Consider the following 24,234-nt stretch of genomic DNA (forward strand, 5'->3'; position numbering starts at 1 on the left):
TTCTCACTGAATCCAGTCTCTCAAGCATAGAGATGATGTCATCTATTTTTGCATCTTCAGTGCCTAACAGGTGGTAAACACTTAATATCTGTTTGATGGATGAGTCAGTCAACGGATGAATAAATGAGTGAGTGATGAAGAGCAGAGAGTAAAAATAGGGAATAATTATCTTTTTCTAATTAAAATCTTTCTCCACATATGATGTTCTTTATTTTTCTGATAGACCGTGGTTTTGGGAATTCTCATGCGCATTTATTTGTGAAGCATTTGCAGGTACATTATAGGGAATCGGTCTGACTTTTGGCCCGTCACCAAAGCTAAAACAAGCAGATTGTACTGGAGTTAAGTTAATAAAGAATGCAATGTGGTAAACACTTTCCCATCAAATGGTACAGTGATTATAAAGGTCACTGGCTACATACTTCGGGCACATTCTTTTGATACCATGTTCAACATCAGTCAGGAATGTCGGCCACAGTTCAATCTAAGGAGGAAAGGAAACAATTTTCTCTCAAGTTCAAGCAGTTTCTGAGCTACGTGAAGGTCCCTGTTTACTTACTTTACTTCACACGGTAGAGAAGTGCCGTTTTACCAAAGCTCTCGATGAAGTCAGCCACTTTTAGAAAAGGTGGAAATCTACCTCCTTTGATGAAAATGTAGGCACATGTAACACAAATAAATGGGAGTACTCGCTGCCATCCTGGGGTCCATACCAGATTCTTCTGGCATTGCTTTGGTCCCCTTTGCATCTCTCTCCTTTTAGCTTTTCTTTACACCACAGTCTTCATTCACCATAGCTACAGAAGTGCCATTAACCGTCTGCCCCATCTCTCCCGGTTGACACTTCGGGTTTCACGGGACAACACAGTGAAGCCACCTCGCTGGATTTCAGAGTGTGAAGCCCTCATAAAAGTAATGGGGGTAAAGGTGTATCTCTCCCTAAGATGTGAGGGACGCTCACGGCTTGAACAAATCCCCAGTTTTAATGAGATTTTACTACCGCTAGAAGATTCTGATGATGTGGACACGAGACTGCTTTCAACCGTATTCCTCAAGGTCGACTTGTGCATCCCAACAGCCAAGAGCCCACTGAAGGCACTACGGGACGTGATAACTTCTGTTCTATTAAGTAAGCCCTATTTTCCTTCCTCTTGGTTTTGAAAGCAGAATAAAAAATAATAATGAAAAAACAATGATGCAATGGGATTCTTCCCTTACTCCTTTGCAAAAATCTCCCTTTTTATTTCAATGGGGATTCAAGCAAGTATTCTATTTATTTTTATTTTTTTAGTACTCTATTTTTTTAAAAAGATTTTATTTATTTATTCATGAGAGACACACAGAGAGAGAGAGAGAGAGAGAGGCAGAGACACAGGCAGAGGGAGAAGCAGGCTCCCTGCAGGGAGCCCGACGGGGCTGCCCATCAAGTACTCTATTTTGGAGGGATATCATCAGTGACTTACCCAGATATTTTTGCTACGTCCTCTATGGGGCCCCAAATCTCAGTGGTAGTGAGTGGCAGAGATTATGTCTTCCCCCACATAGGCTCTGCTGGGTCTCTTCCCTTATCTTCACAGAGCTTCACCCTTTAGTCCCATTCTTGCTGGAGGCGCTAAGAGGCTTTGCATGAGTGTTCAGTTCCTGACACGGTCAGCAGAGCTGCTCCGGGCTGTCAGGAGCAGCCCTCCCTCATCAAACCTCTCTGACATCAACACCTACCTCTCCTACAGCCTGGTGTGTGCAAACTGGCCACTCTGAGAACAAGGGCACCTGGTCAGGAGGAAGGCCTCCGCCCTATGCTGCTGGAATCAGGGGAAATCAAACAGCAGCTACCCTGACAAACGGTGGCTCTGAAGGCACCGACTTCCTAAGACGTCAACAAGAAATCGAGCATGCATCTGCTTGCACACCAAAGCCACCAACACTCAATGGAAGTGAGCTGAGCACCATAGGTGGCAATGTGAATGACAGGTCCCCTCCACCCCAAAAGGGAAAACACTGCAGATCGGCCTTCTTGCTGCTGGAACAGTCGCAGTCCACCCCGAGTAGGCCGTGAACTGCTATTCCAAACAATCCATCAAACGGGGCTTGCCTGTCCTCAATGGATTCAAGTTAAATGAGCTAAATGACACCTATTCTTTATCCGAAGATGTTCAGCCACATTGTTACCCAGACTGTGGGGCCGTTTAAACTTGCCTCTGAGGTTCCAGAAAGGCAAGGGGGAAAGGAGGTCGGCTGCAGAGTGTTGCAGCAGGTGGGCTCAAGGTACACGTCCGGGTTGGCATGGCACCAGCTCCAGCACTTACTGGCTGAGTGACCTTAGGCTCAGTCTCCTCCACCAAAAGCGGATAAGGTACTGGTAAGTGCTACTTCTTGGGGTTGCTCTGATGGCCAAAGGAGAGCGCCAGACTCAGTAAGTATTCAACTGGGATTACATATTATTATTATTATCATTAATTATTACAAGGAGTCTCACTGCCCAAATCCAGACGCCGTCTTCTAACTCATTTAAAAAAAAAGAAAGAAAGAAAGAAAAACAAAGCCTTTGAAATCACCAGAATGAGTGATTCACAAAAGGGTAAATGGTTTGCAAGCTGGTGCCTGCTTCATGGAAGGCTACTGGTCTAAAACCCAGCACAACCTCACAGGAAAACAAAACTAAGCTAAACATCTGCCAAGTACTTCAGCGCATCCGGACTCACAATTCATTTGATTGTAGTGAAAATCCTGAGGAGCAGTGATCTCTCCCACCCTGTACGTGTATGAACAAACTGAAATTGGTAGCAGTGGGACTGAAAGCCCAATTTATTTCTTCTTCCAAATCCTCTTCTCTTTCCGCTACACCATGAAGTAAAAATGTTGTTGTTGTTGTTTTTTTTTTAAAGATTTTACTTATTTATTCATGAGAGACACGGAGAGAGGCAGAGACATAGGAAGAGAGAGAAGCAGGCTCCCTGCAGGGAGCTCGATGCAGGACTCGATCCCGGGACCCCAGGGTCACACCCTGAGCCCAAGGCAGATGCTCAAAAACTGAGCCCCCCCAGGTGCCCAGTAAAAATGTTTCTTAACTGGTGCTTTGACCCTCAAGGCTGAATCCAGTTAAGATGCAAGCCTACTTGGAGCTTCCGCTTCTTCCCGCTAATGGAAATCATCTACTAGCCAAAAGGAGCTGGGTGGCCGTGGGTGAAGCTCCCCAGTCTCACTGCCCGTCCTGGAACTCCTCTTACTCGGCCACGACGCACTGAGCTCTTGCTAGGTTGTGGGTGCTGCCCTCCACGCTCTCCATTTATAAATGTAAACCACCCCAGTACAAGCACTGCTTTTACCCTTAAAGAGAAGACAGAGGCAGGGAAATGCAATTTGCCCCAAATCATACCATCTTGAAAGTGAGAAGCCGAATTCAAACTCCAGTACAGGGCTGTTCCGGGTGTCAGGGCCATGTGTGCCTCGGGTGGTGGTGAAATGTAGCCCCAGCTCCATCTGGGGGCCTGGGCAGGGTGGGGGGGGCTGTGCCTTCCTGGCAACAAAGCTCAGAAAGGACACCTTGTTCTTAGTGCACAAGACCCTTGCAGGACCTGCTGGGGGAGCAGCTCCCAAGCCATGCCCTGAAACGCAAGTCTACACTCAAACTCTACACCCGTTGGGGAGCACCCGCTGGAAATATGAACTCAAAGGAGCACTGGCGCGTGCGTGAATGACGTACAGTAAGTAACGGGTTCTCAGTCATTAAAGGGGAGTGGGATCTGAGGCGCGGGGTGGATTATACCTTAATCTTCCCTGACGGGCTTCCAGGGCAGCCCGGCTCCCCGTCGCCGCGGACAGTCGCTTCTCCCTGTCACACACCTGCCTGGGGCTTGTTTGGAAAGGAAACCGAACACGAACAGGTACGTTCGTACACCTGCAAACACACCCAATTATGCCACTGGGTTCTGGCTTAACAGGTAGGTAGTAACGTAAGATGCTTGAGATACAGACGACCCTTGGGCACGCACCACACCGTTCCGCCAGGACACTCCTGCTGTTGGTTCGCGCAAGCTCCAAACAGAACGCTGCTCAGTTCCCACCGCATCCCACTGAGGGTTTGTTTCATTAACCGAAATAAAATCTGGTCTTGGTCTTGGTCAGCTTACATCAGGCTCGCCGCCACCAGAGAAAACCGGTTTGCACTCAGAGCCCCGGGCTTTCCAGAGCTGTCTGTGCCACAGGCTGGGACACGCCACCAAGCCCCAGACTTTCCTCAGTGTTAGCAGGAAACCAGATTTTCTACGGAAAGTGTGATCACTTGAATCAGTGACACTTTGGGGTGAATTTCGAAGCTGCTGAACAAATAGCAGGGAACGAACGTTCCTATGGACACATTCCAACCAGCAGCAACTATTCGTAAATTATGATGACAGGCGGCGAGGGGAACCTGTACCGCTGGCAGCGCAGGTGACAGCCCGGCCGGCCACCTCGGGAGTGCGCTCGCCAGCCTGGTCGTCCGTCACCCCCACGTCTCCCTGACACCAGGACGAAGGCCACTTTCCACTTAACGCCTTGCTCTCAAAAAGACTGCAATCACTGCTCAGAGTAACGAACTGCATCTCTACGCCCAGACACTGCATCTCTAGTAAAGCTGGAAAAGAAAACAACAGGCTGAGAGGAATAAACATCTCAAGATATTGGGGAAAAGGTATTTCTTTGTGTGATAAAAAAAAAAATACTCCTAAGTGTTTAACACCTTAAAAAATTGACCTTTGCTACAGAGGCAATATCCCTCTCCCCTCCATTCCCTCCTTCCTCTCTCTCCTTCGAAAATCATTATTTGAGTTTAAAATGCCAGGAGTTATTAAACATCTAGGTACTAATCCTTCCTTTATTTAGTCTGGTGTCAAGACCAGACTTGCCCCGGGGGGAAAATAAGAAAAAGGCTTCCCAGAGAAATTTCTCTAAGAGAGGTTGTCTCAGGTCCTTCAGGGGTTGGGTGGGGGTGGTGACCCTGAGTCCTTCTTACTGCCTGGATCTTCATCTTCCCTGTTAAAACTCAACAAACCACCCAACAACTTTAAACGACACAACATCAAATTCTTAACATGTGCGTTTACACACTCTTTTCCATGAACCCAGATTCTTCCCAATTGTACCTGGGAGCCTGGCAACCTGGACAAAGGGCTGCCCGAGAACAGGTGGGCAGGCTTCCTCCCCATTTCCTGCTGTGATTGTCCCAGAATGAAATCATAACGAGGAACACGGAACTGTTTGTGTGTGTGTGATGTAAAAAATAACATGTTATCTACTCCCAAAGAAATTAAGAAACAGTCAGGTTCACTCAGATTTACAAAATACATATCCTGACAATTTGCCATCCTGGTTACTGAAACCAAGCATTTTTCTTTTCTTTTCCTTTCTCTTCTTTCCTCCTCTTCCTTTCCTCCCTCCCTTCCTTCTCTTCCTCCCTCCCTCCCTCCCTTCCCTCCTTCTTACTAACAGACGGACAGACGTCTACTCCTGTGGGCAAGCCCGTCTTATTTACGCACTGTTTCTCCTGGGAGCTTGCTGCCACCGAGCCAGTGGCCGCGCAGTGGATCTGTAACGCCGGCCACTGCAGCTGGCCCTGATTTGGCTGAGGAGATGGAGGGTCCCTTGGTAAGAGAGGACTTCTTTGGAAATACAAAATCCTGATACCATATTAAACCTGATTGATGCTTTCAGCTTCCAAAGTACATTCAGTACCTCATTTGACCCTCACAATGAACATGTGAGGTGGTTAGGGGGAACCATCTCCATTTTCAGATGGAAAACAGTCCCAAAGAAGTTAAGAATCGTGGTCATACTTTAAGAGACAGCATTGCTGGGTCTCCTCCCATTCTAGAAATCCCTTTAAGAAAGCAACCACCACAAATGGTTAAGCTTTTTCACTACAAATGTAATTTACAATGAAAGATAAATAAGAATTTCTTTTCATCAAACTCTATCTGCCGTAAACAATCTCAAAGAAGAACAGATATTTCCTCTGACATTTATATTCTATTTGAAAGGCATTTCCAAGGCCCTTGTGGAGATGACTATCCCCATTTGCTTTTTGAAAATACTCTCTCCCCCATTGTGTATAAGCATTATGGATCCTTTAAGACAAAGATCTAGTTGGTGAATAAGAACAAGGAAAAGAAAGTATTCTGTTAGGGACTTGGAAAATCCATGTGCTCTTCATCTAAACCTTAAAAATGTGGGTTATAGGGATCCCTGGGTGGCGCAGTGGTTTGGCGCCTGCCTTTGGCCCAGGGCGCGATCCTGGAGACCCGGGATCGAATCCCACGTCGGGCTCCCGGTGCATGGAGCCTGCTTCTCCCTCTGCCTGTGTCTCTGCCTCTCTCTCTCTCTGTGTGACTATCATAAATAAATAAAAATTTTTAAAAAAATTTTAAAAAATGTGGGTTATAAGCACAACAGAAATAGAAACCTGCAAGTGGCTTTTAAGAGCACACATGCTAAGAGTTTAGTACATCCCTAACATCCAATTGTACACAGTCCCAGTAATAAACTGCAATGTCCACAAAAGGCAAAAGGGTAAGGAAGTGTCCTCTACTACCCAAAGTTTCTATCGGCACTAAGAAAGGGGAGACAAATCACAACACATTATCGATATTTCTACCAAGGGTACAACCTAAGTTATTTAGATTGTGAAAAAGCCATAGAGTATTTGCTTGATCAAACACATCCTGAAATTGGCATCATAGGGGCAAAATTAGCAGGACTCCAAAAAGAAGAGCCCATACATTTATGAATATTTTCAAAAATAAAATGAGAAAGACTCTGCAAAGACTCCATGGAATCTGCCATGAAGACGGGGTTGTCAGAAGAGGGGAAAATTGGCTTTTATCAGGGACAGAGTGAGGAAGAAGGGGACAGTGGGCTCTCGGATAAACAGGTAAGAACAGATAAGCGGTTCAAGTCGGAGGGCAGACGGTGCCCTCCCCCCAAAGACCACAGGTTACACTCAGGCAGTAATCTCAGGCCGGGACTGAGGGACAAGAGGTGGTCCAGCTGCAAAGTGGAGAATAGGAAGAAAGCGGAGCCTGCAGTTCTTAGGCTGAGGATGAGCCTTCTGGCAGTGACTGAGGTGGAGCACATGCTCTGCAGTGATTCGCCATGCCATCTGCTTGGACTTGCACAATGACAGGCCGATAGCTGAACTGTAGAGAGCAGAAGGGAATTGTCAACTCACTGCTTGTATTCAGACCCCGTTCCTCCCTCCAGTCACCCACAGAGAAGGAGAATGAATAAGGGACAAACGACAGAGTTACCCGTTAGAGCTGCTTCACATCACAGAGCATCCCGAGCACAGCCGCCTGAGAAGAGCATCCCCAGGGGAGGGAAGGGCCAGCTCCTTCCCTGTCTGCACCCTTCCCTGTCCCTACGCACACATGCACACACCCTGGGGTCTTCCCAGCAGAAGAAACTGCAGGGGAACCGTCCCACGGCTGGGCATCAGGGTAAGAGTAAAAGCAGCACCAGCATTTTTATCACTGTATTCAAAGACAGTGATGAGCTGCTGTTGTTTAAACAATAGACAGCAACAGGATTACCTGGAAATGGGTAAGACTTATTACAATTCACAGTAATCCTGGTACAAGCAACAACAATAAATTTCTGAAAACTGCTCTGGTGGAAAAATCAGAATTGAGAAAGGTAAGACTCTAGGGTCTCGGGCTCTTCATTTATTTGATTCACAATCCACTTTAAGTAGCTAATGGAAGTGGTGGAGCCTCAATTCCAGAAAAAGTACACACTCCTAATGAATTCCATAAGTCCTGTAAATTATTTCGGGCTATTCAAGGACCTCCTGAAATCCCCACCAGCTTAAATTTTTCTAAAAGAAAAAAAAGTTTGAGGAGTATGATCCTATAAAATACTTATATTTTTATATCCACAAAGAGAAAAGTAGACACTAAGTAAAATCTTTATGATGTTTGACATAAATTACGTTACTAAAAAAAAAATCAATACTGTATGTCAAGTTTACAGTTTTCCTCCTTGGTAGCCATACATTTTTTGAAACGGACCTCATTCACAAGAAACATGGATTTTGGTCTTCTTTGTGTAATATTCATTTTTTTCCTTGTCTGTCCTCCACCCAAAGGGTCAATGCTTCTTGATTGGAATGACTCCATATTGTGGGCCCAAAGACAGCTTACGAGAAAACTGGAAATGGGAAAAGTTTGGAAACCCTTTTAGGAAAATCCAGAGATGGTGCTCGGATTTCTACCCTGGCGCACAGGCATGTACGTGCAAACCACGGCTGCTAGTCGACAATGTCACAACCCCAAGGTGTGGCCTTGCCCTGCCTATTCCCTTCATTTCCACACCGCAGACAGCTTTTCTTTCTTTCTTTCTTTCTTTCTTTTTTTTAATAGAGATTTTATTTAGCACCAGCAGGGAAAGGGGGTACAGGTAGAGGGAGAAGCCGCTCTCTACGGAGTCCGACACAGGACTCCATCCCAGGACCCTAGGATCATGCCCTGAGCTGAAGGCAGCTGCTCAACTGACTGTGCTACCCAGGTGCCCCAACACTGCATCCCTAAGACTGTGGCTCACTTTGCCCCAGTTTCCTTTAGCTTCCCAATTACTTCTTCCTCTCTATTTTTTTAAGGTTTTTTTTTTTTTTAATTTATTCATGAGACACAGAAAGAGAGGCAGAGACACAGGCAGAGAGAGAAGCAGGCTCCATGCAGGGAGCCTGATGTGGGACTCGATCCCGGGACCCCGGGGTCACGCCCTGGGCCAAAGGCAGATGCTCAACCGCTGAGCTACCCAGGCATCCCTCTCCCTTTCCAAATTCAATCAAACTCAAGTACAAACCCAAGCTCTGTCTGTTAGAAGCAGGGCCTCCTCAAGTATCTTACTTCTCGAAGCATTCAGTTTCCTCATCTATAATAGAGGGAGCATCTAACCTACAGGGTTTGTTATGAAGATCAAATTTGTGACATAAGTCCTCAGCAGAATGCCTGAACCACAGAAGGATTTCAGCAAATGTCAGCTCCTCTGCCTTTATACCTTATGACATTTGTAAAATTAATAAAAAATATACATAATCAAATGTTAATTTAAAAATATGACCACAGTAACAATGCTCTGAAATTTAGCTTTGGACCACATAGATCTGAAATTTTATTACAAAGATGCTTTTAGAAACAGTGTATTTTCTATTATTTGCTAAAGCAATAGACATGTAAATGTTAAAAAATGCCATGGGGTGAAAGACAGTAAAGAAATTAATGGGTGACGGGCACTGAGGAGGGCACTTGACGGGATGAGCACTGGGTGTTATTCTGTATGTTGGCAAATTGAACACCAATAAAAAATAAATTTATTATTAAAAAAAGGAATTAATGATTTCTTCTTTCTTATGCTTTAAAGAGTCCATATAGGTCTGTTGAGTATTGCTTATTCTTATTAAAGACCACCTTGGCTCCTAGGTTAACACAGAGATCTTAGAAATTATTTGGCACTACTGAAATATAATCATTTTCCTCACTAAGAAGTATTACATGCAGGTAATCTACTAAAAAACTTAATGAGGTCAACAGAGTTCGCTTTTCTGCTGTTCAGCGTGCACACGGGGGTCATGCGGCACTGACCTTCCCCGGAGCAGCGCCGGCCGCAAGCCTCAGCACAGTGCAGCTGAGTGCGCCCGGGGCCCAGGGGATTAAGTTCTGCCTTCGGCTCGGGTCACGATCCCAGAGTGCTGGGACTGAGCTCCACTTTGGGCTCCCTGCTCCTCGGGGAGTCTGCTTCTCCTCTGCCCCTCCTCCCACCCATTCTTTCTTTGTGTGTGTGTCTCTCTCTCCAATCAATCAATCAATCAATCAATAAATTCATAAAAAAAGAAAAAAGAAGACAAAGAAGAATGCAGCTGAGAGGGGGAGTGTTTCACAGACATCAGCTCTTGGACTAAGACAGTCACTGGCCTCGCCTTGAGCTCCTAGGACCCGCACAGAAGGTGGGAGAGTTGATTCACCTGGAGGTCGCTTTCTAACCCAGATCTCCAAAGGAGAGTCCGAAGCAGCCCGAATGGATCTCTAGAACGGATCCGACGCTAGAAGCCCAGGTCTCTTGAAGGGCGAGTAAATCACCTAACAGCAAAAGTGGGAACGGAAATTTGAAGAAAGCTGGAAGCCAGTGGCAATTTTAAGATTTATTTATTTATTCCTGAGAGACACACACACACAGAGAGAGGCAGAGACCCAGGCAGAGGGAGAAGCAGGCTCCCTGCGGGGACCGGATGCTGGACTCGATCCCAGGACTCCGGGGCCATGACCTGGGCCGGAGGCAGGTGCTCAAGCCCTGAGCCCTCCAGGCATCCCACTAATGGCAATTTTAGAGCATCTTTTAAAAATGACTGGCCTATCCTCTGAGCTCTCTAGACCATACACTGGGCAGGAAAGGAAAACAAAGAAATGGGGCAAGTGGGTTAAGGACGTCATCATTCTCTGGGGTAATGGTTAGAGCCCGTGTTTCCAAATGATAAACTCAGATGGACTAATAACCACGTATACATATAAAGAGAAAAGGTGGCCCCTCTGCCTCCTACCCCAGTCTCCTTAGAAGTGCCACTTGCCACTGTCAGAGAGAATCATTTGTGCGAGGAGAGAAGGGAGGAGGAAGCACAGAGGAGAGAGGACGAGGTTTCTGGGCAGAGCTTTCAAAACAGGCCTGGCCCTGAGGGGAAGAGGGAGCGGGAGGGAGGGATGGAAGGGGAAAAAAGACAGGGGTGTAGAAACAATTTAAAGTTGCCAATCAAGGGGTGCCTGGGGGGCTCAGCGGTTGAGCATCTGCCTTCGGCCCAGGGCATGACCCCGGGGTCCTGGGATCGAGCCCCACATCGGGATCCCTGCAGGGAGCCTGCTTCTCCCTCCACCTGTGTCTCTGCCTGTCTCTCACGAATAAAATTTTAAAAAATAATATAGTTGCCGATCAAAAATCACCTTTAAGAAAAATTACCATCTTCCCAAAGCCCTGAATAGGACTTAACTGTTTTAAGCTGCCTAAACACCAGACAGTTCTCCCTCTGCTTTGACGGCACCCTTTGAAAACTGCAGTGTCTGTAAACTGCAGACTGTAGAGTGGCTCGCACACGGGTGTGAATCAGATCAGCTGCCTCCTGACACCTTCCTGTGGCTCAGCTGCAAGGGTGGAACAGTGATGCGCCATCATCTATGCATGGCTCCTTAGGCTTCCTGTGCTTTACAGACCAGTTTATAAAAATCCATAAGACCCAGAGAGCCACCCCAAATCCTACACAGATTATACACATTCACTCTTCAGCTTCTTTGTAGAATAAGGTAAAGTCTCAAGACAAATCAGAATGGGGGATTAAATCATTCTGTGAGAAAGTTCTCTTCAAGTTCACAATAACAAGCAGAGGGGAAGGAATTCTTGGAACAAGCAGGCAATATCTGCTTTTACCTAATCATGCGTCTTGCTGGAAGCACTTGCTTATTATGTATTATGAGCCAACTCCATACGCAGCTGGGGAGGACCGCCCAACCCAACACAGAATCACCAGTTATGACGTTAAACTTCATTAGGAACCAACATGAATTTTGCTTGTTTTTTTTTTTTTTTTAAGATTTTTATTTATTTATTCTTGAGAGACAGAGAGAGAGGCAGAGACACAGGCAGAGGGAGAAGCAGGTTCCATGCAAGGAGCCTGACGTGGGACTCGATCCCAGGTCTCCAGGATCATGCCCTGGGCCAAAGGCAGGTGCTAAACCGCTAAGCCACCCAGGCTGCCTGAATTTTGCTTGTTTTTTTTTTTTTTTTTTTTTTTTTTGCTTGTTTTTATATAATTAACACACAAAGAATAACTTTTACTGCTAAGCGCAACTAGAAGCAACTTTGTTGATACAGTTACTTACAAATTAGCAAGATGGAAGCATTTACCCTAAAAGCAGGCACCTGTTACCTGGTGAGGGCTTTAAGGGCATTGCTTTGTTACTTCTCTCTCCACTGGGAGTTCTGTGCTCATGCAGGGGAGGAAAAATTTTCCTTGACTCTCTTAGGATCCCTGGATGGGTCTCAAAATTAAACTGATGAAGGTAACAGGAGAAAAATGTACAAATTTTACTGAATTTGTACATGTAGAGGGGAGCCTTCACAAGAGAAAAAGAGAAACAGAAGTGGCCCGGAGCAGGAAGCTTTTAGTTAGACCTTTTGGTCAAAGAAGCAATACTTTGTAAAAGATTGACAAGACCTAGGGGTTTGGGCAAGAAGTAATCCAACTAGAGCTAGATAGAAGATAAGGATTTGTTCAATAAGGTTTGTTTACAAATTCCTCTAGTGCCTCTGTGGGCTGATAAGAGTCTGCCTCCAGGAAAAGGAGATTTTATTTCCTGCCTTTAGGCAGAAAAGTGAGAGCTTTTTCCAAGTTTACTATTTCCTAATTGCTTTCAGCTCAAAATAATATCTATGTCAAAGAGACAGGTTTTCAGGTGACAGCCTGGTTTTCTCTACCAGTAAGCAAGTGGGGCAGGTCCCTAGTTGCGAAGGTCTCCGTGTGGTCAAAGAAGTCCAACTCCTGGAGAGTCCGGGGCTGACTCTCCGATGAAAACAATCTGAGGGCCTTCATCTTCCCGGGCATCATGTCCATGCCTATGTTCCCGGTTCTCCCAAACTTATTCACACAGGTTTGATCACGAGGTTAGGAACCAATGGCTCAGCAAAAGAATCTTGCCTTTTCCCTCCTGCAGATCTTTATAAAGTTCAGGACTCCGAAGAGCTGACACTCAAACACATTTCCGACAGGACAGCTTACAGCGGATGCTACACTTGTGATTTGGCGTAATGAGAAACTGTCTTGATCTCTTGGTGATGTCCTCTAACTCGATGCACCTATGTTCTAATTCACTTGCAATCCATGCAGCTCCTGAAATTGCATGGAAATTTTGGGGGTGTTTTCATTTTTCTGCAGACAGAGTCAATAGTTGTTATTGAAGAGTAAAGAAAATAAGGTTAGTCCACTCCATTATAATTAGTCTTGCAAAAATAAATACAAAAATCTAATAGGCCTTTAACTTATTAGCTGTGACCCATGGCAAGTCACACAACCTCTCTTACACCTCACTTTCTTTTTCTATAAAATGGGAATAATAATAGCAGCTACCTGGGCCCCTGGGTAGCTCAGTGGTTGAGCAGCTGCCTTTGGCTCAGGGTATGATCCCGGGGTCCTGGGAACACGTCCCACATCAGGCTTCCCAAAGGGAGACTGCTTCTCCCTCTGCCTATGTCTCTGCCTCTCTCTCTTTCATGAATAAATAAAAAAATAATTTAAAAATAAATAAAATAAAAAATAAAACCTTTAAAAAGTAATAATAATAATAGCAGCCACCTTATAATGGCACACAAGGTAATTTGCTATTAAGGACAACTATTATTATAAAAGAGATAAAATATACTTTGAAGTATCAAAGAATTAAAAAAGAAAAATTACTTCACTTAGGAAAGCATTTCAAAGAGAAGAGCCCTACATATGGGACAGCTATTACGTTGGGAGGCATTTGCCTCTTCAAGAGGAGCTGCTAAGTGGCTGAAAATCTGGATGTACTTTTAACAGAATCAGAGACACCAAAGAGGTAAGAAAAGCCAATGAGGCTTCCCTTTCTTTGCCTTGGGACCTGCAAGACGTACAACCTAATCAAAAGTGTGCATCCTAGGCAGGCAAAATCACCTCTGTTAGAGCTCAGTTTTGAAATATATAAATACCTAAAACTAAAAGGATTTTGATTTGCAAGTGGCAGGAAAAAAATTCTCTCTTACATCAATCATCTTCCACTTCACATTACTTCTGCAAAGTAGAAGTACAATCTCCAGTACGTAATCAAAAGTAGCCAGGTATACAGGATGACACTACAACATGAATGAAAACTGGGAGAAATAAGAGACAACAGCATAAATCCACTTGGGCTTTGGGATATGGGAGAGAACAGAGACTGTAAAATAACTATGCTAGCCATGCTCCAAATAGGTTTTCTTTAAGATTTATTTGAGAGAGGGGATCCCTGGGTGGCTCAGCGGTTTAGCACCTGCTTTTGGCCCAGGGTGTGATCCTGGAGTCCCAGGATCGGGCTTCCTGCATGGAGCCTGCTTCTCCCTCTGCCTGTGTTTCTGCTTCTTTCTCTGTGTCTCTCATGAATAAATAAAAAAAATCTTAAAAAAAAAAAAAAAGATTTATTTGAGAGAGAGAGAGTGCAAGAGCAGGGGGAAGAGGAAAGGGAAAATGGGAGGGACTCTTAATCAGACTCCCTGCTGAGCACAGAGCTAGACACCGGGTCATCTCACAACCCTGAGATCATGACCCCAGCTGAAACCAAGATTCCGATGCTCAACCGACTGGGCCACCCAAGTGCCTCTCAAGATAGTTTTTTTTTTTTTTCTAAATATTCAGAGTTTTGATATATAACTAGAATTTACAAAAATGAGCCAAATAAGAATTTTAGAATTGAAAAAGTAATGCAGAATGGGTAGGTGAACAGACTAAAAACAGGTAAAGAGATGGTAAATTAGAACATAGACCAAGAGATGCCTGGGTGGCTCAGCAGTTGGGCATCTGCCTTCAGCTGGGGTGTGAACCTGGAATCTTGGGATCAAGTCCCACATCCAGCTCCCTGCAGGGAGCCTGCTTCTCCCTTTGCCTGTGTCTCTGTGCCTCTCTTTCTCTCTGTGTCTCTCATGAATAAATAAATAAAATCTTAAAAAAAAAAATAGACCAAAAGAAAATAACCAAAATAAAGCAAGTGAAAATCAGAAGGTTGGGGCAGCCCAGGTGGCTCAGCGGTTTAGCACCTGCCTTCAGCCCAGGGCCTGATCCTGAAGACCCGGGATTGAGTCCCACGTGGGGCTCCCTGTGTGGAGCCTGCTTCTCCCTCTGCCTGTGTCTCTGCCTCTCTCTCTCTCTGTCTCTCTCATGAATAAATAAAATCTTAAAAAAAAAAAAAGAAAGAAAATTAGAAGGTTAACATAGAAAATAAAATGAAAAGATCTAATATACATATAATGGGTGTGCCAGAAAGAAAGATGAAGAGAATGAGAGAAAAGCAGTATTTGGAGAGACAATGGATGAAAAGCTTACAAAACCAATGAAAGAAGTCCTCCCACACCCAGCAAGATTTTTAAAAATCCACAAATAGCTGGATCATAATAAAACTGCAGAAAACTCTGAGGGTTGCTGGAGGGGAGGTGGGCGGGGGGATGGAATAATGGGCTGACGGGCACTAAGGAGGGCGCATGATGTGATGAGCACTGGGTGTTATATGCAACTGATGAATCACTGAACTCTACTTCTGAAACTAGTAATATGCTATGTTAATTAACTGAAGTAAAATAAACTTGCAGAAAACCAAACTCAAAGAAAAAAACCTTAAAAGTGGCTGGAGAAAAAGATATGTTATCTACCAAGGAATAATTCAGAGTGACTGTTAACTCCTAAAAAAAAAAAAAAAAAAAAGGAAAATCATTAGACAATAGAAGAATACTTAACCATGCTTACAAAAAAAAATGAACTGCCAACCATTCAAAACAATAATATCCTTCAAGAATGAAAACAGAATACATTTTCAGACATTAAAAACAAAACTTCGGGCAGCCCCGGTGGCGCAGCAGTTTAGCACTGCCTGCAGCCCAGGGTGTGATCCTGGAGGCCTGGAATCGAGTCCCACATTGGGCTCCTTGCATGGAGCCTGCTTCTCCCTCTGGTTGTGTCTCTGCCTCTCTCTCTCTCTCTCTGTGTCTCTCATGAATAAATAAATAAAATCTTTAAAAATTAAAAAATAAAAAATAATAAAAACAAAACTTCTCAGCAGAAGTCTCTAAGAGAAACCGAAAAGGACTTTTTTTTCCAGTCAATAGAAAAATGATTCAAAAAAAGTACAGAAATGGAAGAAGTATAACAAAAACTACAAACATATGTGGAAATGCAAATGAATACAGACCTTTAAAATTAGTAATAATTATATTTTCACGCTGAAATATGTAAGACTGAAAATATACGAAAACAATGCTATACAAATTGGGGTGGGGTGATGGTAAATGGAGTTAAAGTATTACAAGTTCCTTGTGTTATCTAGGTAAAAATTTAAAGTGGCAATTTTTTTTTCAAATAGCAATTTTAAAAATTAAATAAAATCAAAGTACCTATGAACAATACATTTTAATCTATCAAAAATGCATTATAATCTCCAGAGTAACCACTAAAAGAATGGTGAAATGAATACAAATCTTCTAATAGAGGCTTGAAAATGTAATCATTAAAAAAATCCCACAACCTACCAAGAGGCAAGAAAAAATTAAAAATAGAGCAGATAGGAAAAAAAAAAAAAGAAAGCACTTAATATTGTAGAGTTAAACCCAAGTCACACATACATTGACTAAATAATCCAATCAGGAGGCAAAAATTTAAGCTGGACTAGGAAAAGAAATCAACTCTGTTACTTACAAAAGATGCATCTAAAATATATCACTGTACATCCTACAGATATTAAAAATAAGAATATTAACTAATTTATGCCAAAATATGAAAATCTAGATAAAACATATAAATCCTATAAACAGCTTATAAGACTGACAATAAAAGAGAATTTTAAATTATTTGAGTAGTTGTCATACCATTCAACAAGCCCACGAATAAAAGTTCAAGGCTGGACTTCCTTACCCATGATTTTTGCCAAACACGTCAGGATGAAATAATACTGCTGTCACACAAACTCTACTAGAAAATTAAACAGAGTGAGCTGTCTCCAGCTTACTTTTTTTAAAAAAAGATTTATTTATTTATTTGAGAAAGAGAGAGAGGAGAGCACAGCGGGGAGGGGCAAAGGGAGAGGGAGAGAGTCTCAAGCTGAGTGCAGAGCTCCAGGCAGGGCTGGATCTCACTACCAAAGATCACAACCTAAGCCAAAACCAATAATAAGATGCTTAACCAACTGCACCACCTAGGCACCCCTCTCCAACTTAGTTTTTAAGGCCACTATAATCTTGATAACAATGAGTTGTGAGAAAGAAAAAGTACAATCTAATTCTACAAATGTATAAGGATACAAAATTCCCACATAAAAGATTAGCAAGTGGGAGAGCCTGGATACAAGGTCAATATAAAAAAACAACCACCATATTTCCAGAGGTCAGCAAAAAAGGATTAGAAAATGAAATTTTAGAGGGATTTTTTTTTTAAGTAGGCTCCACACCCAGTGTGGAGCCCAATATGGGGCTTGAACTCACACCCCTGAGATCAAGACCTGAACTGAGATCAAAAATTAGAATCCCAAGCAACTGAGCCACCCAGATACGTAGATATTTATTTCCTTTTTCTGAAGATTGTATTTTAGAGAAAAAGCAGGGCAAGGAGCAGAGGGAGAAAGCCAAGCAGACTTGGCGCTGAGCACAGATCCTGATGTGGAGCTTGATCCCATGACCCTGAGCCACTGATGACCTGAGCCAAAACCAAGAGTCAATGCCCAACTGACTAAGCCACCCAGAAGACCCCCGGCGCCCTAGAAAATGAAATTCCAAAGGCATAATATACAGTAGAGTGAAAAAGATGAAATATCTATGAACAAATCTAATAAAATATGTGTAAACCCTCTACACAGAAAACTCTGAAACATCATTGAGAGAAATTTTAAAGATCTAAATAAATAGAGGAACATACCATGTTCATGGACCAGAAAGCTTGTTACTATAAAGGTATCAATTTTGCCCAAATTTATTTACAGACTCCATACAATTGCAATTAAAAAAAAAAAAAATCCCAACAGTTTAAGTCTCTGTTGCTGCTGTGGTTTTGTTTTGGTGGAAGTTTAAGAAGTTGACTCTAAAATGCTGTGTCAACATAAAAGACAAAAGACAGCCAAGAAACTCTTCAAGAAAAAAAAAAATTAAGAGTACTTGATCAAATGAATGTAAACTCTTAGTATAAAACTACAGTGTGGAACTGCTGCAAGAATATTCCAACAAACAAAAGGAACAGACTAGAGCGCTCAAACAAATCAATTGTCATACACTTGGGCACTTGATTTATGACCAAGGTAGTCCTACAGAGCAGCAACAACAGAATAGACTTAGCAATAAGTCTGGGGCATGCTGGGGCAACTGGATGTCCACACACATTTTTAAGAAATAAAACTTGACCCCTATCTCACACACAATATGCAAAAATGAATCCCCAATGAATTGTAAATATAAATTTGGGGGTTCAAACTGGAAAGTTTCTAAAATATAATGCATTTATAACCTCCATTTAGAAAAAGACTTTTTGGGGACATCTGGGGGGCGTCTGTCTCTGGCTCACGGTGTGATCCTGGAGTCCTGGGATCGAGTCTCACATCGGGCTCCTGCAGGGAGCCTGCTTCTCTCTCTGCCTCTGCCTCTCTCTCTGTGTGTGTCTCTCATGAATAAATAAATAAAATCCTTAAAAAAAATAAAAAAGAAAGATTTAGTGAACAGGACACAATAAAACACTAACCATAAGGGAAACAGAACCTATAAAGAATTTGGACATTAAAATTAAGAGAGAAATCACTCTCTCCTTAAGAGAGTAAACGGGCAGGCAAGCACAGAATGAAGACTCTGCTACACATATAACCAACTATGAACTCATCTCCAGAACATATTAAAAAAAAACTATAATCGGTAAGAAAAAGACAAATGATCCAATTGAAAAGTGGGCGAAAGACTTGAACAAGCATGTCAGAATATTCCAGATAGCCAATTAACAGGAAAAGGTGCTCAACCTCATTAGGAAAAAGCACATGAACTCCACAACGTGATACTGGCATAAACCACCAGAATGGCGACAGTTACAAAGACTGATGATGTTGGCAAGGATGTGGAGCAAAGGAAAGCCCCATATGCTGCTGGTGGGAGTATATTGGTACAACTACTCTGGAAAACAGTTGGGTATTATTTGCTCAACTTGATGGAACACATAACCTATGACCTAGTAATTCCTCTCCTGGGTACAGACCAAATGGAAACGTATGCCCACCCACCGGCACCAGAAACACACACCAGAAAGATCGTAGCTACCTTACTTTGGGTGCCTCAAGACAGATCACTCAAGGTCCACCAACAAGACAGCGGATTAATAGGAACAAATGATTGTGGTATGTTCATGTAATAGGTTTCCGTCCAGCACAGAAAAATAAACTACAGCCGTGAGCAACGACATTCATAAATATCACAAACATAATACTGAGCCAAGAATTCAAACACATGAATACATACTGATTACATCCATTCCTCGTTCAAAAAACTGGCAAAATCAAAACACTGTGTTTAGAGGTATGTTCTTTGTCAAAAAAAAAAAAACAACAAATTATAAAGAAAAACAGCAAACTGTTATACCAAAAAAACACATAGTTTTGGTTACCTTTGGGACAAGGTGAGTAGTGACTGGGTGTGGGTTATAAGGAGGAGCTTCTGGGGCAATATTCTATTTATTATCCTGGTATTAGTTGCAAGGAATCATTTTGTGATAAATCACTGTACTCTGCATCTTTGTACTTTTGTACATATAGTTTTCTGTATATGCATGAAATCTCAGTTAAAGGGGGCTAAAAAAAATAAGTCGAATACATCTACAATAAAATACTTCATTGCCTCAGTACTTATGTATATTGCCTGGAATCAGAAAGGAAATAGCTTAATTTGTTTAAAAAAAAAAAAAAAAAAGCAAGCATCTTCGCTGTGACCCATTATTTCTTACAGCTTTTTCTAGTATCTCACCAAGCAGTATGGACCACTGAGCACTCCTGGCCAGTTCCCACTGAGCAGGTTTCCCATATTCATCGTTTCATCATCCTCCACTAAATGAGTGGACAATGGTACACTGGCCCAGATAATGCACATTATATGAAGGTCCTGATATCTTCCAGAAAATCTCCAACACCTGACGCCCAATACTTGGTCTTCCCTCCTCTCTTCACGGGCTGATCTTTTTCTTTCTTCAGCTCAGGTCAAATGTCACTTCTTCAGAAAATTCCCCTTGCCCCCAGTCCCACCCCCTTTCTCTGAGTGGGGTACCCAACATCTTCCTCTCATTTTGATGTTAGGACTGGTCATTATCAGTTTGCTCCCACCTCCCAGATCCATCCCCAGGAGGCTGATCCTTAGGGACTAGATCACCAGGGCATCCTGTCCAGCTGGCTTCTCGTGGGTTCCACTTTCGGATGAAAGACAGTGGCAGACCTACCATTTACACCGAAGTGGATGGAACTGGAGGGTATCATGCAGAGTGAATTTAGTCAATCGGAGAAACAATTATCATATGGTTTCACTCCTATGTGGAATATGAGAAATAGCGAAAGGGACTATAAGGGAAAGGAGGGAAACTGAGGGGGCCGGCGGTGCCAGGAATTGGAGAGGAAGACAAACCATGAGAGACTCCCAACTCTGGGAAACAAAGGTTGCAGAAGGGGAGGGGGGGCAGGCAGGGTAACTGGATGACGGGCACTGAGGAGGGCACGTGATGTGATGAGCACTGGGTGTTGTACTGTATGTTGGCAAATTGAATTTAAATAAAATATTTTAAAAAGACAGTGGCAGAAACTGGCAGGGCAGGAGGAGAGAAGTCAGGCATCAGGCATGTCCTCTCCACTTCCTTTTTGCTGTGCTCTGTTTCTAGGGGAGGCTGCTTCTCCTGAGGCCCACGCTCCTCCTTCCTGGTTCCAGCTCTGGAGGCTTCCAGTAACATCATTCCAACTGCCTGGGGTGGAAACAGCCCCACCACTGGGCCTTTCACTGGTGCTAGTAACCCTGCCTCCATCCAAAGTGTCTTTTTACCAACTCGCTTCATTTGAACTAGGTTTGGTTCTGGTTTCTGCTGGGACCCCGTGGAGCAGCAATTTTATATTAATTTATAGGATTATTTTATCAACACTTGTCTTTTCCACAAGGCTCTGAGCTTCATGACACTGGCACTCCAGACACTGCCAACAAACTTGTTAAATGATTTCGTAAGTTAACGAATACATGAAGGAACTCACATTAGGATCAAAATATACTCAACATAGTACAAGGATTCCTAAAACGCTCCTGCTACATTTAATGTGGTACCAATCTATCAGAGCAGACATTTTCGCTCTTTTAGCTGAAAAGAGCCTTTGCTGGCAGGAATACTGTTGCTCATGATAATAATTTCAATTATCCTAGCAATAAGTGCAATAGCTATGATTTTGCAATTAAAAAGATAGAACTTTATCCTTCTTAAGTAAGCTATCAATAATGAGATTCCAGGTGGACTGTGGCTAGTCACAGCTCTGAGTCAGTAGGAACATAATAAAAATATTAACTAGGAAAAGAAGGCTCTGTATCTCTGAATTTTTCATAACCTATTGAAAATGAGTCTGGAAAATAAATACTCCTTATACTTCTTAGTAGTTACATGGTATGGGATGGTTAACTCCACACAAGAAAATGTCCTTTGTTAATACAAATAAACTACCTACTTTACACTGTTATTTTAGGCTTAAAGACGGACAATCTGGGTTGATCCCAGTATTAGATATGCAAGCTCCACATTAGTGCATATAGTTAGACAACTTCTACAAAATGAACTGGAAAATCCTGATTCTAGGCCACTAATCAGAATTTCCAGAACAGAGTCTGGAGCTCCGCATATTGCCTTCTCTTTCGTGGCAGGAAAAAAAAGTGTAGAAAAGTCAGGTTAGCTACAGGCGGTAGGAGACACCAGCAACGTTCTTTAAACCCATACAAGCCATCAACTGTGTCACTTGAATCTTCATCTTGGGAAAATTAGTCTGTAAACTCTGATCATAATTAATTATGTACCGCATCAAAATTTTTAGTTCGGAGCACAGCATTTTGAAAGCAACAATAGACCCAGCATGCCAGCTCCCAGGGGCTGATACAGTTTGGTCTCTTTCCTGGTGAAACCTCTCCTGTTTCTTCTGCTAACTTTATTGCAAAAAAAAGTATCCCAGTTCTCCTCATTCTAACCACCACGCAGGGGGGGAAAGGTCCAATTCCTCTAGCATGGTAGGAGTTCAGCATTATTGCCAACTTCCCAGCTAGCAGACTCCTTAGTTGATACCCAAGACCCCTGTAATAGGGCACCACTTGGGAGACGAGCCTCATCCTATAATCCTGAAACGACAGGGCATATGGTTTCACATAATGAATAATACCTGGGGGGGGGGGGGTCCCGCTCGGTGAGTTAAAACAGTGAAAACGCAGCTATACTGCTAATTCTTTTTGCAACCAGATAACTTGCTTTTCTCTGTCTAATTAGGTGCAGCAACAACAGAAATCCTTGTGCATTGTCTTGGGCCGCAGCCAATACGGGAAATGACCACAGCAGCCCCTTACTGATGGCTTCTCCGGAGACAAAAGAGCATTTTGTGCCCGGCCCTGCGGCCATCGGTAAAGGGGGCGAAGTGGAAACGAAGCGTCCTCCACCTGTCGCCCGTACGCGAGGCGCTCGGTCCTCCCGGAGGAGCCCAGAGGCCCTGCGTGCAGGTCACCGGGATGCTGCCCCCACACCTCCACGCCGCGACCTCGCCCGCCGCGGGGCGCCCGGTGCCCCAGGGCCCACACCCGGCGGCGTCGGACTCGAACCATCTTTTGCGCGGAAAAACCCGGGCTCCTGACGCCTTCCCCGCGCCCAAGTGGGGCAGCCCCGGGGGACCGGGCGGCGTCCCGGCTGTCCGCAGCGCAGGGCCTCCGCAGCGCTCCCGGGCCCCCATCCCGGCCCTCCCAGCCCCTCCCGGGATGCACGCAGGTGCCTACCTGGCAGCCCGCAGCAGCGTCTGGACCCCCGACCCCGACCCCCGGGATGCACGCAGGTGCCGGTACTACCCGCCAGCCTGCAGCAGCCCGCCGGACCCCCGACCCCCGGGATGCACGCAGGTGCCTACCTGCCAGCTCGCTCCCCCCCCCCGGGATGCACGCAGGTGCCTACCTGCCAGCTCGCCCCCCCCCCCGGGATGCACGCAGGTGCCTACCTGCCAGCTCGCCCCCCCCCCGGGCTGCACGCAGGTGCCTACCTGCCAGCTCGCCCCCCCCCCCGGGATGCACGCAGGTGCCTACCTGCCAGCTCGCCCCCCCCCCGGGCTGCACGCAGGTGCCTACCTGCCAGCTCGCCCCCCCCCCGGGATGCACGCAGGTGCCTACCTGCCAGCTCCCCCCCCCCGGGATGCACGCAGGTGCCTACCTGCCAGCTCGCCCCCCCCCCGGGCTGCACGCAGGTGCTTACCTGGCGGCCCCCGCCCCCCATCCCCGCCGCGCAGGTGCTCACCTGCAAGCCCATCCCCGCCCCCCATCCCCGCCGCGCAGGTGCTCACCCGCCAGCCCGCCGCCGCCGCCGTCGCCCGCGTGGCCCTTCCTCCGCTGCAGGATGAAGTAGGGGTTGGCCCGCTCGGCGACCCAGAGCGCGTTGGCCAGCAGCACCTCCTCGGGGTTCACCCACATGGTCCCGGCGCCCCGGGCCGGCGCACAATGGGCTGCGGGCCGGGCCCTGCGCACACGCGCGCTCCCCGCGCCCGCCCCCCGCGCCCGCCCGCCCGCTGCGGCGACGGCGACAGCGACGGCGACGGCGACGGCGACCGCGAGCTCAGCAGCCGGCGGCCCCCGGCGCCCGGGCCGCAGCGGAGCCCCCGCGGGAGGCGGCCGAGGACCGGGGCGCGCCGGGCTGCATCCTCCCCGCGGCCGCACACGCCCGGGCCCGGCCGCGCGGCGCGAGGGCTGCGGGGGGGAGGGGGGAGGGGCAGGGGGCGCCCGGGCCGGGGTCGGGGCCGGGGTCGGGGTCGCTGCCGCCGCTCCCAGCGGAGTCCGGCTCCCGGCTCCCGGCTCCCTGCTCCCGGCTCCCGGCTCCCGGCTCGCGGCTCCCGGCTCCCGGCTCCCGGCTCCCGGCTCCCTGCTCGCGCGCGGCGGCCGGCTCAGGGGCGGGGGGCGCGGGACGCCGCAGGCTCGGCGGACGCGGCCCGGCCCCGGGGGCGCCCTCTGCGGACGGCGGGCCCCACGCCCATGGCAGACGCGGCCGGGCCGGCGGGGCGTGGCGCGGGCTCGGGGCGCGGGGCCGCGGGGGGAGCGGGCGGGGACGCAGCCAATGGCCGCGCGTGCTCGGGCCCCCCGCCCCCCGCCCCCCCGTCACGCGCCGCCCGCCCCGCCCCGCCCCGCCCCGCCCCCCGCCGAGGCCCGCGGCCCGCAACGTGCATTACGTCACTCCTCGCCTCGCCCCAGGCCGCG

General features: G+C 46.0%; 1 protein-coding gene across 1 annotated transcript in view; it reads right to left on the bottom strand.

Annotated features, from left to right (window-relative positions):
* The window catches only part of TBC1D9 (TBC1 domain family member 9), a 112,584-nt gene extending 88,976 nt beyond the window's left edge, over positions 1 to 23,608 (bottom strand). Inside the window, exon 1 of the mRNA XM_041758225.1 lies at positions 23,331 to 23,608. Coding sequence (XP_041614159.1) covers positions 23,331 to 23,457 — 127 coding nt within the window. The 5' untranslated portion in view covers positions 23,458 to 23,608. The remainder of the gene's footprint in view (positions 1 to 23,330) is intronic.
* Between the last annotated feature and the right edge of the window lie 626 nt (positions 23,609 to 24,234).

Source organism: Vulpes lagopus, chromosome 6 (genome assembly GCF_018345385.1).
Source record: "Vulpes lagopus strain Blue_001 chromosome 6, ASM1834538v1, whole genome shotgun sequence".
NCBI classification, from domain to species: Eukaryota; Metazoa; Chordata; class Mammalia; order Carnivora; family Canidae; genus Vulpes; species Vulpes lagopus.